The 20,014-nt window shown below is 33.3% G+C and overlaps 1 protein-coding gene across 1 annotated transcript in view; it reads right to left on the reverse strand.

The window, feature by feature from the left end:
- Positions 1-20,014, reverse strand: part of LOC126826729 (uncharacterized) — a 38,312-nt gene that overhangs the window by 15,148 nt on the left and 3,150 nt on the right. Inside the window, exons 4-26 of the mRNA XM_056102159.1 lie at positions 18,852-18,961; positions 17,959-18,078; positions 17,608-17,684; positions 17,052-17,189; positions 16,402-16,481; positions 15,786-15,951; positions 14,830-15,036; positions 14,308-14,484; positions 13,470-13,574; positions 12,843-13,014; positions 12,235-12,309; positions 11,438-11,590; positions 10,460-10,550; positions 9,756-9,873; positions 8,512-8,666; positions 8,202-8,252; positions 7,685-7,767; positions 6,293-6,373; positions 5,546-5,714; positions 5,259-5,348; positions 2,904-3,109; positions 2,089-2,173; positions 889-1,076 (exon numbers count right to left, since the gene is read on the reverse strand). Of these exons, the coding sequence (XP_055958134.1) occupies positions 889-1,076; positions 2,089-2,173; positions 2,904-3,109; positions 5,259-5,348; positions 5,546-5,714; positions 6,293-6,373; positions 7,685-7,767; positions 8,202-8,252; positions 8,512-8,666; positions 9,756-9,873; positions 10,460-10,550; positions 11,438-11,590; positions 12,235-12,309; positions 12,843-13,014; positions 13,470-13,574; positions 14,308-14,484; positions 14,830-15,036; positions 15,786-15,951; positions 16,402-16,481; positions 17,052-17,189; positions 17,608-17,684; positions 17,959-18,078; positions 18,852-18,961 (2,897 nt within the window). The remainder of the gene's footprint in view (positions 1-888; positions 1,077-2,088; positions 2,174-2,903; positions 3,110-5,258; positions 5,349-5,545; positions 5,715-6,292; positions 6,374-7,684; positions 7,768-8,201; positions 8,253-8,511; positions 8,667-9,755; positions 9,874-10,459; positions 10,551-11,437; positions 11,591-12,234; positions 12,310-12,842; positions 13,015-13,469; positions 13,575-14,307; positions 14,485-14,829; positions 15,037-15,785; positions 15,952-16,401; positions 16,482-17,051; positions 17,190-17,607; positions 17,685-17,958; positions 18,079-18,851; positions 18,962-20,014) is intronic.

Consider the following 20,014-nt stretch of genomic DNA (forward strand, 5'->3'; position numbering starts at 1 on the left):
TACCAAATGAAATTCCTTCATGGCCACAGAAAGAGAAAGAGAGATGGTGTTTAACGTCCACATCACACTAAAATGAGGTCATTATGGAACTAACATTATAAGGTACATCTTTATTTCAATAATTCGCTTGCTGTTAGGTATCTTCAAAAGTTAAGGAAACCAGAGTACCCACAGGAAACCTTAAGGTAGGTGAGGTTACTCCTTATGATATACATACATAACCGGATACCCATGCACAAGATGTCTCAGAAGTCCTCAAAAAATAAATCCTTTTTGCGACCTATTGTCAAACAAAATTTAAACAAGCAGTTGCCATGCAAAATACGTCCGCATTCTGCATAAGATGGTCAGAGAACAAGCTAAATAAGCGAGTTTTCGTACAACAGGGGAAATCATCGATGAAGTTACGGTCTGATAGATGCCAATATCAAAAGGGGCCAAAATCTTTGTGATATAAACGGATAAAAACTGTGTACTCAAAGTCCACAACTTTGGTATTACATACTTTTACACCAATTGCGCAAAGGGGAGTGGCCATTTTGACAGGAAGTTTCAGTCTGATTTTCACGAAATTCGATTTCAATTGTAATTATTGTATAACAGTTACATATGTGAACGTTTTTTAAAATCAAATGAAAATTGTGACCTTTTGAGGGTCCATAAGCTAAAATCAGAGGCTATAATCCAGAAATTTACAGTCCAATATGCGCCAATATCAAAAGGAACCAAGATCTTTGGGATTTAAATCTATACTTCAAGTTTTGTCAAAATCCGATAAAAATTGTGACTTGCAGAGTGTTCACGAACAAAATGTGAATGGACAGACAGGGGTGACGACAATATACATGTACGTCTACATAAAAATACCAAGAGAAAAGTCATCTTTACCGATACATGTTCATCTATTTCTCCTCGTATGTGAGAATGGTCTGCTTCTTTCTTCTGCGCTTCGGCTGCTTTCTTCATCAGTGTTTTAACATCCAAGCGTACATCACCAATACCACTGCTCTCCCCCTCAACATAATGCCCTTTGTAACGAGCCTTAGGTTTTTTCACATCAACTGCACTTGTAGCAACTATAAACAGATACAAACAAATTAGAAATATTCATTTAGGGCTGGTGTTCCTTTTCATTTTTCTTCAAATTTCATTGTTCAGGGATATTTGTTCTTTGGTTTTTCGGAAAAAATAAAGGATACCGTTCTTGGAAACCCACTACGTCACATCAACCTGAGTGGCAGAGAGCAAAAACATTTGTTCACTCCGACTTTTGTGAATAAAAAAGAAAATACAAGACCAGAGAGCAAAAACATTTGTTTTACTACCGACGCTTGTGAATGAAAAAAACAAAATACAATACTGTCACTCATAATTATCAAAATGGAAAAACTTGTGTAATTCTGGAGTATTTCTCCCCCAAAATAACTGGAATTTGAGACTGTATGAAAGAATACAAACAATGATGGAACTGACTACTGATTCTCTTACATGCAATTACATCACATATTACACATGTATACAATACCTTTTTTAATAGTTGCCGTCCAGACATATTTCTGAGAGGTTTCCGTTTTAGCAGCTTGTATCAAATATATAAATTCATTAAGGTCAAACTACCTAATGACATTATATGTTTATAATCAAATAGAACACATAAACATATACTTTCTCAAATGTCAAGAGCTTAACTGGAAAATATATTTAAACTACCAAGAAAAAGTATATTTTGTTGCTAAAATTATGATATCTTGAAAGCTATGAATGAGAAATTCTATTCAATAACTTTCCCAAGTCACATTACATGACCTAATTAAACTTGAAGGTACATATTTTTTAAGGAAACGCAGATGAGTTATCTAAAGTAGATAAAGTTACCAATAGCATGAAAGTAAATTTACACCCATTGTGACAACATCAAATGCATGTTGCAGTTTTCAATGTATGTCACTGATCATACTATAACAAGTGTGGTAATAGGAATGACTTGAAAAGTATTACACTGTATCACTGTAGATTTCAAGATGTTGCTTTCATGTCATTGAATTGAATGTGTCTGGAATAAACACAACGGCCTATACAGATACTTACTATCTATTTTTTCTATGGGTTTAAAACCTTTCTTTTTAGATTTTTTCTTCATTCTTTTCTTTCCATCAGTACCAATGACTTCTTCCTAAAAATAAGAGTATCAATGCATTGAAAATTCTGGAAATATTCTATAAAATCCACCTTTATAAGGAACACTGAGACCTAAATTACATATATAAGACATGTATATACCCAAAGACATTAATGACAAAGAATTCATTTCATTCAATCAAAATCTCACCTTGGTCAACTAATATTTTTTGATACAAATTTTGAAACTTAACTGTGATGACAGAAATAAATCTGAAACATATATCTATTTTCAAATAAATTTGAAAACCTAATCCCAAATTAACAAAAACAATACTCCAATGAGAAAAACATCTTTTAGATCTCTAAGCATATTTTCTTGCTCACACTCCCCTTCTTAAAGTCCAGATGTGCCATTTTAGCACTATAGAATTACTTGCACACTACAACATTGTGAAAGACGGATCACTAAAAGGAATATGAGTCTAAAAATGGTTCCATTCTGTTCACTTTTTACAAAGATATGTGGAATTAAAATTTCATCAATCTATGCTGCTGACTATGTCATTTTGTTGTCACTGAAAAATTTGTGAAAATTTTAAATTCAAGACGGGGACATTATCTAGTGCTGGTACTTTGATTTTGTTTTCTTAATTAAATGTTAAATAATCAATCTGAGTATATTAGCATGAATTAAACATACCGTGAGAAATTATTAATTTTTTTAGCGAAAAATGCCATTGACACATCAGGACTTTAAGTAACATGAAATGTAAAAGACTTACATATGACACATCTGAGTCATCATCACTCGCTCCAGATAGGGCTGTCGAAAGAATGGACAGTGTTGGTGAGGGGCCTGGCGATTGGCCAAATTTAGGAAAATTAAATCTCCATCGAGATAATTCCTCGTCGCCATCGGTATCAACATCACTTGATATCGTACCATCTTCTCTCTTCTTTTTCTTACGCTTTACATTTCTCACTAAGGCTGAAAATGGAGAAAATTGTTTCAGTGATTTCCCAAATTCACGTCTTAAAGGTTGACAAAAGGGATAAAAGGAGATCTTATGCAAAATGTCTGCATCCTTAAAAGATCCCTGTCGCTTCAAATATTTGCTAGCCAGTCAAAATTAAAAAGAAAATGACAATTTTTTGCACTATCCTTATTTATAAATAAAAAAACCACATTAAATTATTACAGCATTTTTCATTGTTTTTTACGGTTAAATGGTTTGAAATAACTAATTTTATGGCATTAGGTGAATTCTCCAGCCTGTCAAGAATGGTAAATGATTGAAGTGAAACATTACTAGCCCTGAACACATGACCATAATAATGGACACATGACCATAATAATGAACACATGACCATAATAATGGACACATGACTACAATAATGGACACAATGACCATAATAATATATAATGTTAAAGGAGCTAAATCGCTAATATTTGGGACCTAGAAATTGACACAAATGAGTCGCAACGCATATAATAATGTAATATGAATGTATATAGACTGATTTACTTTCAATTGTTTCTGTTTTTACTGTAATTTCTAATCAGTTATGTTCGGTGAAATACTCCAGAAGTCTCAATCGAATGGCAATCTCTCGCGTCTGGTTATTCTAGTCTACACATATAGTATTTATTGCGCATGCTCTCCAGACAAGAATATGGTGTCACCGTTTGACATGATTTGTGGAATATGTCTAGCCTCGTTCTTTGAGTCCTGTGTTAGAAATGGTGCAGAAACGTATTGGATATCAGAAGTCCATCTTTTCCCGGTAAGATCATAGCATCACCGATGATTTAAATTGACAAATAATTTGTGTTTCCAATGTCAAAGACTTTGGATTATATTGAGTTAGAGACTTAGCTACTTTAATTATAACACATCTATAAATAAATTAATTAGATATCCTAGAAATATTACATAAAATTTAAAAGTTTCTACATTAAATGTGCATGTACATAAAAATTTCATTAAGTTTCAATATTTAAAAAGGCTGTGAACAAGATCAGTAGGTTCAAAATATAATCAAAATTGACAGTGGCAATGCCAGAATTTTCTAATCAGGGCGGGGGCCTCCCCATGAAAATTTTCAGAATTCTCAGCAGAATTCCTGGATAAGGAACAGAATCAACAGAAATAATTGCATTGATCAGAATTGACAGAATGTGGAAACATTGTCCCACAAAGTTTAGCTGTGACTAGCTTTGAAGGGAAAAAGTACATACATTAAATTTGGGGGGTGGGAGGGGGGAGGCACGCCATCTGCAACGACACTGAGACTTTAAAATCAGGTCTGGGCACCAAAGAAGTCTTTTTCTTAGAAAGCTGAGCTTTTACTCAAATATAATCAGTATTCAAGACCTTGACCAATTCAAAAAGTTACCAAAAAGTTATGCCGTAAAACTGTTCAATATATCTAAGTAAAAACTGAACTTAGTAAGAAACAATGAAACAGAAATTACTCACTAAATAAGAAAATAATAATAATAATGTACTAAAATTTAAACATACATTATGCAAGGGCTAAATCTGCCTATTGCAGGTCTTTCTTTAGGCCTGAAATGTTTTCTCAATTATTAATTAGACATTAATTAACTGATCCAGGCCATAATCAACTCGCGATGGCATCAGATTTCTCCGATATTAAATAGATTAGAACGGTTCAGCCATATTTTAATTTAATCTAAAAATGGAGGAGTGATACTTAGCTTCGAACAACAAGTATGGTGGTTGCAATTATTGCACACGTCTTGTCAAACCTTCAAAGGCTAATATCTTTGCTCGTAATAGAGTAATTGGAATGAAATTATTCATGAATGGCTAGTTTTTTATCTAAATCTTACATAATGTATCTTTAAAGTTTGTGCATCTTAGAACTTTTAAATAAATATGAACAGATAACATTATAACTTCCATCATAAAATGCCAAAAATTTAAATCATGAAAGGTTACAAAAAAGTGAGACGATCAAAAATCATGCACCACAAGAAGAAACATTTTTTTGCAAATTTCATCGTTTCTTTTCAAGTTTAACAAATAAAATAATAAACAGTAATATAAAATATAATATTGTGCAATGCGTGCAAGTTGAGTTCGCAAAAGCTGTAATTATCATTAAAATACCCAGTCTAAAACGAATCAATTTTAATAAATGTTGCTGTTGTTCGAGTTTAACATCCTTCCCTTTCATGTCAACTTTCTTTATCTGATAAGCTGAAAAATATTTCATATTATTGATGCTATACTACAATGAATAAATAGATGTAGTACCAGACAATGATACATTTACACCCACAAGAAGAAATGGCAAAAACTTTTGAAGGTTTCTCATTCAAATTGATCACTTTATAGTGAAATCTAATATTCATGTTGTCTTTATTTAAATAAAATGGTTCTGTTTGCTACTTTACCTCTATGTAATAAATGTTCCATAGTTGACCTCATCTGCTTCTTTAGATCATTCCTTGTCACCTCTGACCTCATGATAAGGTCAATGTCTTGTAGTTCTCCAGGAGTTCCAGGTGGAGAGAAGTAGATTTCAGTTGGTGCCATTGAGTATAGTGACTCCAGATCTGAATCCTGTGAATAAAAAGGTACAGGCAGAGTAAAAATATAAAATGAATAATTTACATAATAAAATGTGTCTTTATAAGGACATAGTAAATGGCTGCTCTCTGTTGGTAGCCATGATAATCTCAACATCTCTCAAAACTTTATTGTCACATCTCTGTAGCCAGAGAGAAAAAAAGAGTAGGCCGTAGTGCCCCTGTCCGGGCAAAATTTCCCTCATAGCACTATGTATGGCGTATGCCCGTCTTCATTAGCCTAGTTCGGAGCAGAACAGTAGGACGTTAAACCCCATTTCATTTCATTTCATTTACAGCTTTAATAGTCAATAGATGGGTTATATAGTCTCTTTGACTATACTGCTGAGTATTCTCACACTGTGTTCCTTGCCAGAAATCAGATCGGGACTGAAGCGTGCACATTCGCTATGGCGTGTACAACTTTCAATAGAGAAATTTTGGCTGAGTGGGGAACCCTAAAAATATACATATTTTTGGGAAAAATAATCTCGGGAAAGAAACCCTTTTACCTTGAGTCTCCCCTTTCCCCACCTAGCATACAAAAACAAAATCTAAATGACAGTAACATACCTCATTCTCTTCTTCTGAACTTGAATCCCAGAGTGGTTTACCCTCTAGAAAATCTTTAGAAAATTCAATCTCATACGGTATCTACAAACACAAAAGAGAATGCAAGGTAACATTAATCACGATACGCCCACATTTTGCAAGAGATGGATAGAGAACAAGCTAAAAACAAACACGATTTGTTGTACAATCAGGGGCAATAATCCAGAAAGTTATGGTCTGAAATGCACAAATATCAAAAGGGACTGAGAGATTTGGGATATAAAGATATGTTTTAAGTTTAATCAAAATCGGATAAAAATTGTGACCTCTAGAGGATCCACAACCTTCGTATTACATACTTTTACACAATTTGCGTACAAAGAGCAGCCATTTTCATTAAATTTTTTCTGAAATTCAAATTCAACCTTCATTATGATGGAATGGCGATATTTTTAAACAGATTTTAAAATCTGAAAAAAAATTGTGACCTCCAGAGAATCCGCAAGCTAAAAATGTGATTTTTCGAACAATCAGGGGCCATAATCCAGGAAGTTATATTCGGCTATGCGCGATTATCAAAAGGAACCAAGATCTTTGTGTGTAACGGTGATATATTCACACGTTTTTTTTTAAATCGGATAATAATTGTGACCTCTAGAGGGACCACAAGTTAAAAAAGTGATTTTTCGAACAATCGGGGGCCATAATTAAGGAAGTTACGATCTGATTTGTACGAATATCGAAAGGAACCAAGATCTTTGGGATATAAACATTCATTTCAAGTTTCATCAAAATCGGATCAAAATTGTGACCTCTAGACGGTCCACAACATTGTTATACCAGATGTTTACACTATTTGCGTACAAGGAGTGGCCATTTTGTCAGGCAGTTTTGGTCTGATTTTCACGAAATTTGAACTCAACCAACATTATGGTGTAACGTTGATATGTTCAAACGTTTTTTTAAATTGGATAATAATTGTGACCTCTAGAGGGACCACAAGCTAAAAACGTGATTTTTCAGACAATAAGGGGTCATAATTCAGGAAGTTACGATCCGATATGCGTGAATATGGAAAGATCTTTGGGTTATAAACATGCATTTCAAGTTTCATCAAAATCGGATCGAAATTGTGACCTCTAGCATGTCCACAAGCTAAAAAAGTGATTTTTCGTACAATCAGAGGCCATAACCCATAAAGTTATGGTCCGATACATGACAATATCGAAAGGAACCAAGATCTTTGGGAGATATACCTTTATTTAAAGTTTCGTCAAAATCGGATAAAAACTGTGACCTGTAGAGTGTCCACAAACAAATTGTGGACGGACAGGGGCGACGATAATATAAGTCCAAATGAAAATGTGGGCGTATAAAAATTACACGGTTTTAAGAAAATGTACTAATATTTACCAAATAATGTTCTAAATCTACAGGATCAGGATTAGCAACAATTCCTTCATATGATACAGCTGGATCTTCATATATCACAGATTCTGAAAAAATATTAATTTTATAAAATATTAAGAAAACAAAAGTGATTAATTTATTTTCTCATGCAAATATTATAAAAACTTTCTTTTAGTACAGTACATCCATATTCAAGATACCTTACATTCTATAATATGATCATTCAATATTCCTCCGGTGTTCAGCTGATACACAGACCAACATAAAATAGATATACAATAAAATTTGTGACAGTGATAAAAGCATCTAACTATGTATGAGCTTGTGACATAGATTTAATTTTTCATATTTTTACCTTAGAACATTTATAAACAATTATGAAATATCTTATATTTTTAGTGTTCAAGTAATTCATATTTAAATAAAACCCTTTCAATTACAAACTAATAATACGTAAAGTTAATTATTAGCTCCCAATGCTACGCCATCAAAAACTGGATATTTAAAAATCCATACTCACCTTTATCAAATTCATCCTCTTCATCACCAGATGGCTTCAGATGTGGACAAACTGAAGCAGACATTTTAAAATCAAAATTATAAGAGGAATAACAGATACTTTTAATGTCACCCAGTATGCAACTTTGTTATGCATGTGTATATCATATGACCCAAAACCAACATAAACCTACTCTTTTTCGCCTTTCTTAACAATGTAAAAAAAGATTACAAATAAATGGGCTTAAAACTTAACCTCAGGGGCTCCCTTGTAAATAATTAAAATTAAGGGTAAGAAGAAGAATTTGAATAATGTACAGTACAGCGCATACCTTTAGTGTGATCTATGTAAAAGATGTGATTCTTAAAACCCATTATTAGATCAGCTTTATTATTTAAAAAACAAACAGAACTGAGTGAGCCATCCATCATTATCTCTGTTAATAGTAATCTCTGTTCATCCCATATCTTTATAGCACCATCAACACTGAAACATATGTAATATAACCAAAAAATGTATAATTCAATTAGGCTTCATAATACTGATAATAGCAACAAATAAAAGATTTAAATATAATATATTTCAATAAATCAATCAATAATTTTTGAGAGTTTACAAAAGGCTGATATCCCATACACATGTCTTGATTCTAGATCTTAAATTATCTTATTGGTCATTACAAAATTTAATTTTACAAATAAAGGATACTGTACGGATTTGTAAGGCTATATACTATAACATATATTTTTTTTATAATTTTTTTGGAGGGGGTCATGTTCCCACCATTAGTCCAGTTGATATGGAATGACCCTTATTTTTTGTTGTTGCTCTTAGTGTTTAATGTCCGCTTCCACCGAAGGTGATATCGCAGACAATTTGTCTTTTTTAAATTTCCAGTAAGAGGAAAACGGAGTACCCAGAGTAAACCCTCGAGGTTGAGAAGACCCCCTATCTCAAAGTCACATAAGGGATCGAAATCCTTGCTTTTGCTAATAAAAAATTAAAATCTAACATTTTTGATTTGCAGTAATATGCCTGTCATTTTGGATATTCACACAAAGATTTATCCACATTTTGAAGACTAGAAGGCTTTCTCAACACTTTCAACGTGTATAAAATGTCCCAAAAAAATTTATAAACAAAACTGAATTCTCTGTGTGACATTTTCTTCTCAAAATACCCAGACACAATTCATTATACTATATAATAAAGGGACATAACTCTATGAATAGAGACTATTAAACCAGAAATAGAGAATCAAGTAGCACCAATCATGTTGCGAGACATATCAATTTCAAGTAATTATATCAGTATTCAATTTGAAAAAAATAAATCCAGTGTATGCTCCACGTATTGTAAATAAAATATAAAAAAAGAAATATATGTAAACATATTGTAAAATGAGAAATCAAAGTAAGAATTCCCCTAAAATATTATTGTTTATATCGTGTGTGTCTATGAAACTGAAATTTGGCAAAATTGAACTTTTTGATTAGCAGTGCCCTAGCAGTGGTGCTAATCAACCGTGAAAAACTACCTGCTTGTAAGTGTGCATTTGAAATACCGGTGTCATACCTGCTTGAACAAAAAATCTTCATAGCTTGACAAGAATCTAAACACATGATTGGTTCTAAATGTTCTGGTCTTTTATAGACATCAACAACATCTTCTAACTCTGGAATCGCTGTTAATGCTTAAACAACATTGAATAACATAAAGCTATTATAAGTTAAATCATACCATTTTGATGAATTTTTTAAATTAATTAATTAATTAATTTTAAATTAATAATACAGAGAACTATTTACTTATCTTGGGGGGCGGGGGGTGATGTGGTCTAAGGAACACTAGTTTGAGACGGTTTGATGTGGTCTAAGGTACAGTAGGTTCGGGTGGTTTGAGGTGTCTAAGGAACTGTAGTTTCAGGCAGTTTGATGTGGTCTAAGGAAGAGTAGTTTTGGGTGGTTTGATATAAGAAACAGTAGTTTTGGGCAGTTTAATTGATGTGGTCTAAAGAACAGTACAATGTAGTTTCAGCATGGTTTCGGGATGTCCAGGGATATATTGGTACAGACCATTTCATTTTTTCTAACTTTCTTTAAGGAACTGGGGTAGTACCAAGTACTAAATGGTTAAGGCTGGTATGATTTAGACAAAAATTCAAAACATCAATTTACTATGTCCATCTTCTTTCTAAATGGAGAAATGAGGGAGTCAAAGCATGTGTATCCACTACCATTTACAAAGCTAGAAATGATTAGAAAATATATATATCTTACATCTTGTTTTGATATAACCCTGATCAACAACAGGTTCTAATATATGTAAATTTACACATCCATTTTCATGACCAGTTAGAAATGATTCATTCTGAAATATATTACTTACACAATAGGTTGCCAGGCAACGAAACATACGCCCACAGCTGCTAAATTGTCCAGGCAGTCAACAAGAGTTGTTGCATATTTTTTAATATTGTCGGTAATGAAGCATTATAATACACTAAATCTGATTAAGGGTAACAACTCGTTAAATAATTATCAGAAAATCATTAGAATTTGTTTGGTCAATGCTAACATTATACAAAACATTTAATATCATGGATTTAGCTGTTCAAGTTATCAAAAATCATTGAAAATCAATATACATGTACTTGTTCGTCTCAAGACCTTAAACTCTGTGTATCAATCTAAATTCAATCGAAACGATTATATATAGGCGTAAACACAGTGTATAAATATAAAATCAATCAGATATTAACCCTAGTCTCTAGAGCGTCCAAACGATTTTTCAAAGTGATTAAGGGCCATACATCTGGCAATAATCATCGGTGAAAAACAATAGGCTTTAGCCTCTAGAGCATCCACAAGATTTTTCAAACTGTGATCAAGGGCCATAACTCTGGCAGTAATTATCGGAAATTCGTGAAAATCAATAGGCTTCCTTTATCTCATGACATTAAACACTATGTATAAATTTAAAGACAATCGGATATTAACTTTAGCCTCTAAATTGTGGACGCTGGACAGATGGACCGACAGGGGCGACGACAATATACAACCACATTTCAATGCGGGCGAATAAAAATGAAATTTTATTCAAAACATTTCAAAAACTTAAGTGTTAATTTTTACAGAAAAGTATACTGAAATTGATAGTTGTTTTTAAAAGACACAGGCTCTTATATACATGCCTTGAAATGAAATGTAATATCTTTATAATCAAGTCTAAATATATGTTTATGCAAACTGACTTACTATTCTAGTATATTGTACTATATCTAGGGCACAATATACTTCATGTTGTAAAAATAAAGTTGGTAGTGTCCACATCTGTATTTGTGTCAGATATTTCAAGTTACTGACAGTAACCAACGAATTATGTGTGCTGTCGTGTGACATGGCAATAATCTATTTTTAAAAAAGCATAGAGACCAAATATTAACAATACAGATTATGACAAAACACTTAACAATCTCTATAAATCAATGATGAAATTAAGGAAGCTGATTGTCATTTGTATCCTTGGTATCCCCCGTTTTCTCATTCCGTTCCACCCAAGTATTCAAATTATCTGCCCTTGCTGATTGTGCTATTTTCATCGACCAATCAAAGAAATAATTTTATTAAATACATAAAAACTGACATAAAACATCTTTCCAACCAAAATGATGTTTTCTCATAACCAAGCGAACAAGCCGCCATAGTGTTGTGAACGTACACAATGAGGCTAAGACTGGTTTGTAAACGTTTTTTTTGGATTGGTTCGTAGAATTAAGCTATGATCAAGGGCAGATAATATGAATATGTGAATACCCCATGGATAAATCCAGGGTATGGTAGAGTAGAACGGAATGAGGCCACTGGGGATACTAAGGATGTGTCATTTGAGGCATTTTGAATCCCTAGCAAACTATGATATTTTCAAAGTTGAATCTCTAAATGGAATACCAGTCCAAAAATGGAATATCAATTGTAAAATGGTTCAATTCCATCCAGAATTTAAAAAGATCTTTGCAACACGCCGCATCACACAAAAAGCTGGTATTACTTACTGCATCTTTAGAAGCCTTAAATTCCATGTATTTTAATCCTTTTACTACTGGATCCATGAAGAACACTCGTCCATCCTGTAACAACAAAACCTAAAACACTTGATACCAGTTATCATTTATATGATCATAAAGAACATTGAACATTGTTTCTTCAATATCTGATTTTATGACTGTGTATAAAAATCAAATACATGTACATTTCATAACCTGCATGTCAATTTAAGTTGCAGCCTGTCTGAAGAATATGATCAAAACAAAAACATTACTCCCAACCAAAGAAGCTTCTCCATCAATATAACAAAACAAGAAACAAATGTCCACCTCAAGCATTTTGAAAGATGGTTTTCAAGGACAATAGCTATGCATAAAATTGATTGACAAGTTAGATTTCATTAGTGATTAGATCATCAAGCTTGAAAATAAATCTTTTAAAAATTTGACCTGTACAGCATTTTCAAGGTTTTCAGGGACAGAAGCAGTCTATAAATTTCAAAAACTTTGACTTGCAGATCTAAATTGTTGACACGAATTGTGAACTGATTGACATACAGGGGTGATGACAAAATATTCCCACAAGAAATATGGGCATATAAAACTAAACAACACACCTCCATTCCAAGAAGTAGATAAGTTTGTCTGATTGGACTAGCTTCACCTTCATCAGTCATCATTAAAACCGTTGAATTTAAAATACAAACACAGCAACACACAGTTAAACTTTCTGTTCCTGTTCCATTCTCTGTAGCCCTATAAACAGGTCCTTCTTTAATATTAAATCCACTAAAATAAAACAATTAATATTAGTGGTTAACTGTATCCAAAATATTTCACATTTATCTACATCAACAAAAGGAGATTACCTAATTGATCAATCTGATTAAAACACAGATACTAGGATCTGGAAGAGTTGTTAAATAACATGTGTTCTGGATGATATGAGGGATTAGCCAATGCATCAGACTGTTACGGCGAGTTCTTGGCGTGAGGTGCACGGAACTGTAGATAACCCACTAGAAACATCAATGCTGATTGGTTAATCAAATGTCTGATGTCATGACCCCTGACACGACCGTCCTCTACAATATGTCAGATCTTCATGTAGTGTAGGATGGGATTATTTTTTTTTAATTGTCTTCTTTTCACACATCAAAATGCAAATCTACAATTGTCGTCACAAATATGCAAATGTTTTTATTTCTTGAATATAAAAATTGGTAAATTTAATTTATTTGTACCTAGGCGCTGGGATACCCTCTGTATCAGTTTTATGTCGTCTCATTAAATATGGTATTTGTATCTCCCTCACGTCCCATACTGCCATTCTACATGATGGATCAGTCCTAAAAAACATCATACATATAGATTTAATTTTAATATAAACTTTTTATCTGTTCAAAAATTGTTTCATGCTATCCTATGACATACTAAAGATGTTATAAGACTGGGAGCTGGCAATGTATTCTGAATTATTTAGCCTTTCATTGTATTCTTTATCAACTCACTCATTAAGTGAAACTCTTGCTTAAAAACTCATTACAGGAGCATGAGGCGATGCCACTACAATGCCAGGCAGATTCAAAACATGTCTCCACAGCTTTAAGTATATTATGATTTGAAGTAATATCATTTACCTAACGTCCATATATGCTTTAAGTAATCTAAAAGATGTATCGAAATTGGATCCCTGGCAGACGTTTGTTAGCTACTAGATAATTGTGTATTCTAACTATTTGAATGGCCTTTGTTTGTTTACTTTTTAACACAACTTGCTTCATCTTCAGATAGCACTGCCTCCAATGTAATCAACTGACAACTCAAATTTTCAGAGATTGTTATTTAAAAGCTAAGCATTGAACTACACAAAACTGGACAAATCAAAATGGCATTCTGATATTACCATGAGTTCCTCTGAGAATATTTTTTTCTGAAAATACCTTGTTTTAAAGCCAAAACATTCTAGTCAATTCAATTAATTACCCACCATGAAACCTTTTTTGTAAAAACAGTTTGATCGCAATTGGCAAATTGAAATGGGTTTCACTGTCATAAGCAAAGCTAAATAAAGCAATTTACCTGGTTGTATAAACCCAGATTTCATTAGTCTTTTGTTCGTCTCTAGCAATCAGTAGAAAAGCTACATTAAATTCACGACTATAGCACATACTAGAAATTTGTTCTAAGGGAGATAAGTCTGGTGGAGGTAGCACTGTTGAAAGGTTTTTCTGAGATTTTCTAGCAAAGAAGCGAACACTGAAAAAAATGATGGTTACTTTAAGTACTTCTATAATGATAACAAAATCACACTCAAATCTGTCTTTGTGTGATAAATATAAGTTGTCATATTAGTCTGATTGCAAAGTGATAATTGTGCCAGGCAAATACTGAGTAACATTCCAATAAATTCAAAGCATACAGTATAATTGTCAGCGATATCACTTCAGTGGAAGCAGACGTAAAATAATAATATTCCACACACACATAAATCTAGAAAACAAAATGAAAGACCCACTGCCTAATGCCTGTACACAATTTTTTTCACCCAACTACTGCGCCTGATTAACTTTCGTGTTATCTAGATATGTGTAGGCTACATACCTGTTGTCTTCTGCTATTGTTACTATACGTGTTGTCTTTTTAGGACAACCTACTAGCGACATAGCTGTGACTTTACTTCTAGCCATACTCCAGAACTCGTAGAAATAGTTGAGTGACCAGAGTGTAAGATGTTTACATGTACATATATATAACAAGTTATCATCTGTTAAACTCATCCACATGATACCTTCTGATGATGCTACCAAACTATAATAAATATTGAAAATACAAAAAATAAATCATCTATTTTAAATTCTAGTAGAAAGTAACAACTGCTTGCAGCAGGGAGAAAGAGAGAGAGAGAGAGAGAGAGAGGAGGATGGGGTTTAAAATCCACTCGACATAAACAAGGTCATTTCGGGGCTAACATATGGTTCAGTTTTATTTCAAAAATCTGCATGCACGTAGGGGTCTTTAGCAGTGGGAGGACCCGGAAAAAACTTAAGAGGTCGGGTAGGCAACCCATGCTACTTGACTCAATGACAGACCTTATGATCCAATGCACACATATTAACCATTCAGCCACCTAACCCCCTGCAGCAGAAGAGTATTATAACTATTTATTACACAGTTCGTAAAATTAAGCTTAGAAACTAAGGAGCATTTAAAGCGAACAAGGCAGAATTTTTATATGGTCATGCGCATGCCGTATTTCATACGTTAAAAGTGTACCTCAAATATACAGGAATAATGTCTGTACCAGCTCCCCTTCCTGGCTTTCTTATTTGATAGATGTAGACAAATATTATGTATATGGCTATTTTCTTAGGTGAATATTAGCTGACAAATGCATGTGTTTCTTGGCTGTTATAAGATCACATAAGAAATAGTTCATTGAAGTAGAACATTCGCTGAAGTTCATTATCTGTATAGCTCATATCTGGTTGTGTTGGAGTAGCCTCTCAATGTTAAGATTATCATTCTATAGAACTATTGTACCCATATTGTAAATTTACCTGTAAAGTTGTTCCATGGTTTCTAAAGACCACATTCTGATGGTTCCATCCAGAGATGATGTTATAACAATAGAAGAGTTATCAGGATGTAAAATTAGATTAGATACAGCTCTAGAATGACCACGAAATGTATGTACTAAACCTCCAGTCATGCTCCATACTTTTACTGAAATTTATCAAACATTATACAGATAATGAGAAATTTAAATTCTGGGCCAAGAACCAGACATTGGTGCGCGAGTTAGAGCAGACCATTAAACGGAATGGGATTTAACGTTTTGTCAACACAATACTTTTTCATCATTTAAATTTCTATGCTTATGGGATTTTGCACAGGGAGAATTTTGACCAGAGAGTAGTGTTTCCACCTTTCATTCATATAATTCCATGTACATTACTAATTTCCACACTTTTCTTGTCATCTCACATCTGCCAGCACCTGACAAGTGAGAACCAGTCTTGAAAAATCAAAGGTTATTCTCGATCTACATCTTGATTTGAACCAGGGACTGCTTCAAATTGAGCATCACTGAGATACAGTTCTAGTCGAAGTTATCATAATATTTCATAACAAAAAAAATAAACTAAATATTAAGTCTAATGATAAAGTACTTACCGTCACAGTCAACAGAAGAAGTAACAAGAACTTTAGCTGTCATTGAATATCGGCACCCAGTAATTGTCATCTTGTGGGCTCTTAAATGTAAAAAATATATTCTAGTTCTTACATAGCACTTTGTCACTTAAAAAGGGCCACCATGACACATTTTTATTTCAAAACATAACAAAAATAATAACATTCTCATAAATTAATACATATTATTTCATATTTTCTGCAGTGAAGTGAAGTACATGTCAGTCTATAATTAGATCATCCGCATAGGTATTAAATAAATTATTACCAGTGCTATCTACTGATCAGGTTAATCGTTGAAATTTTAAGATGCACTTTGCTTACATATTGCATTCATCCATTCAACATCTCCCATCTATCAGAGTTACATACAGGTTCATCCAGACACAAGGTGATTGCTAGACTACTTGATAAGTGGACTTTTTCTATTTCTCAAAAAATGTTTCATAGCACTTCAGATAGTTATTTGTGACTGGAATAAAAGTGTTCCAAGAGCCTTCCACACAGAATTAACAGGTTTTATTTCCTGACATATATCTGGTATTTCTCCTTTTATATCACAACTATCAATGAAATTTAACAGCAGAAGACCTTGAGAAACATGGTAGGCCGAATTAGGTAGGTGTACTTACTTTTTAAATTTGAAGAGCATTTTACCCTGTAGATTATAAACATTAAGATCAGTATCTGAACAACAATAAAGATGTTCTAGATGATGATCTAATTCAACTCTCTTTACCCAACTACCACCAACATCAGGTAACTCATACCTATAATTAAAAGATCATTCAAAAATAAATACAGTTCAGTGTCCTCCACACCCCTGTATGTATCATATTAGGCAATGGGTAAATCATTATAAGGAATATACCAGGCACTTCTCAAGCGTCACATTTAGTAATTGAAGAGTAACACACTATTTAAAGTTTATCTATGAAATAACAATTACTGGTTTATAAATTGAAAATCACTAGTTTAAATAATATTAGTTTTTCATCTAAATACATAGGAATTCACTTATCTAGCTAGATTTATATAAATATACACAACACATCTTACAATTGTATGTTTCTAAACCAGTAATTGTTATTCCGCATATATATAAGTTTTATTAGGCTACATTCAGTTGGTAACACAACCAAAATCTGTTCTTATAAGTAATCTTTAAATTTTACTAAAAGTACTTACTTTAGAGTTAATCTGTAATTTGCCATTGGTTTCAAATCTTTAAATATATTCTCAGCTACTTGATGAAATGTCCAGAACTTATAATGTGAAAAAAATATGCGAAATAGAATTTGAAAATTAATATTTTTGCAAATAATGACACTATATTCTTTTAATAAAGAAACAACAAAAATCTCAACAACCCACACAGAACCGAGGAAGAAAATAACTGTCAATACAATTTCCATTTAGTTTAATTCAGATTACTTAAATGAAATAATTGAATTAAGTGGCAGTTATCAAGACATTACGTCATGATGCACATAGTGAACAACAGTCCAGTACAGTATTTCAGTATAAATTATATCATACCTTTGTTCCTCCCACTCCTCCAGTAATCAGTTCATCTTTCAGTGGATTAAATAACATAAATAAAATAGAACGTAAATCAGCACTAACAGAACAAGTTTCTTCAAAATCACGATTTAATACCTAAATATAAAAATAAATAGTATAATATTTTGATGGTGAATATGTAAGTAGAATTCAATTATGAATCAAATCACTTTTCAAGATAATTATAAATAATGATTTCAAATTTTTTAACATGTTCACTGACACAAACTAGGTCATATCAGGTCATATCCGGACTAATTGTTCAATTTTATTTCAACAATTCGCTTGTGCGTAGGGGTCTTTAGCAGTGGGCGGAACTGCAGAGGACCCGGAGAAAACCAATGAGGTTGGACAGACAACCCTACTCCTTGTCACATACAATCAGGGTATCAAAACCACGCCAGTTGACTCAATGGCAGACCTTATGATACAGCGAGCACGCGCTAACCATGTGGCCATCCAAACCCCCTAAATTAAACTTAAGATTTACATCAAACTTCAATTTTAAAAGATAATTTTAAATCATGCTTATATAAAATGTCCTCGTTTTCATTAGCCCAGAGGGGAGCAAAAAAGTATGTTAAATTCTCATTTCAATTCTTTTAAGAGTTGAATATAAGAAAGAAATGATACAAATATATATATACCCAACAGCAGTATTTTGAAAGATGTTATAGCATGTTGTGCATTATAAATATTCCCCTTAATAAGTGTCAACAATAACTGATGCTTTCTTTATAGTTGCCGAACAAAAACTCTGTGTAAAATTGACATTAACTCTGAATTTCGACAGGCTTCTTCAATTCTCGTTTGTATGGTTAAATAAGATGTGATTAAATTTGATTAATTCAAAACAGAAAATATCCTACCTTTAAAGAAAATTCTTTGGTAAGAACAAAATAACAATTAAACTTTCTAACATATATAATATGAGTAAACATCCGATATTCATATTTGGCAAACACATAGGCCCTAGAAACTGTAAGAGAAAAAAACACAAGTTTAGATTACAAGAGCAACGCTACCGCTGTAATACACATCCACATTTCTGCTTTGATTTGATATGTTATTTTTTAAAAAGAACGAATGAAATATGAAATAGCTGCAACGACTGTAATATGACAAGAGGCAAAGAAGGCTAGGTGTTGGGTTTGTTTTGCCAAAATTTACAGATTAATTATTAACAAAAAAAGGGTGTGACACCACCCCAGAGGCTCAAGGCATGCACGAAACAGTGGCTGTCTTTACTGTGTAAGGAATAAATGTGCCAAGTTCCAAGATGATCCATTCAGAATTACAGCCTGTAGACAAAAAACACAAAAATTGGGTGTGGCTCTGCCCAGGGGGAGGGGGGGGGGGCCGGAGGGGGGTATGTGGACATGGACCAATATAAATAGCTACAACCCTATGATGAATCATGCGAACTGGATCCAAATCTGCTAATATAGGAACTTGTAGATTATTTACAGACAAAATATTAACAAAAAGCGGGTGTGGCACCACCCAAGGAGGGCATATCATGCACCAAAATCAATAGTTGCTGTCCAAGCATACCAAGTTCCAAGACAATCAAATCAGAATTCTGGCCTGTATTCAATAAACACAAAAATCGGGCGTGGCTCTGCCCCTGCAATGGGGTTGGGACATGCACCAAAATCAATAGTTGCTGTTCTTAGCCTATAACATATGCCAAATTCCAAGACGATGCATTAAGAATTGTGCCTGTAGGCAACATACAAAGAAAAAATGGGTGTGGCTCTGCTCCTGGGGATCGGGCATGGACCAAAAGCAACAGGTATCATCCTTACGGTATAAGGAATAGGTATGCAAAGTTTAAAAAGGATCGGTTAAGAATTGCAGTCTGTAGGCGACACACAGACACAAACAAAAACTGTGTGTGGCTCTGTCCCAGAGGGTCGGACATGCACCAAAAATAAAAGAGGTCATCCCTAGAGTACAAAGAATAAGTATGAAAAGTTTTCAAGAGGATCCATTAAAAATTGCGGCCTGCAGACGACACACAAACACATAA

Source organism: Patella vulgata, chromosome 7 (assembly GCF_932274485.2).
Source record: "Patella vulgata chromosome 7, xgPatVulg1.2, whole genome shotgun sequence".
NCBI lineage: Eukaryota > Metazoa > Mollusca > Gastropoda > Patellidae > Patella > Patella vulgata.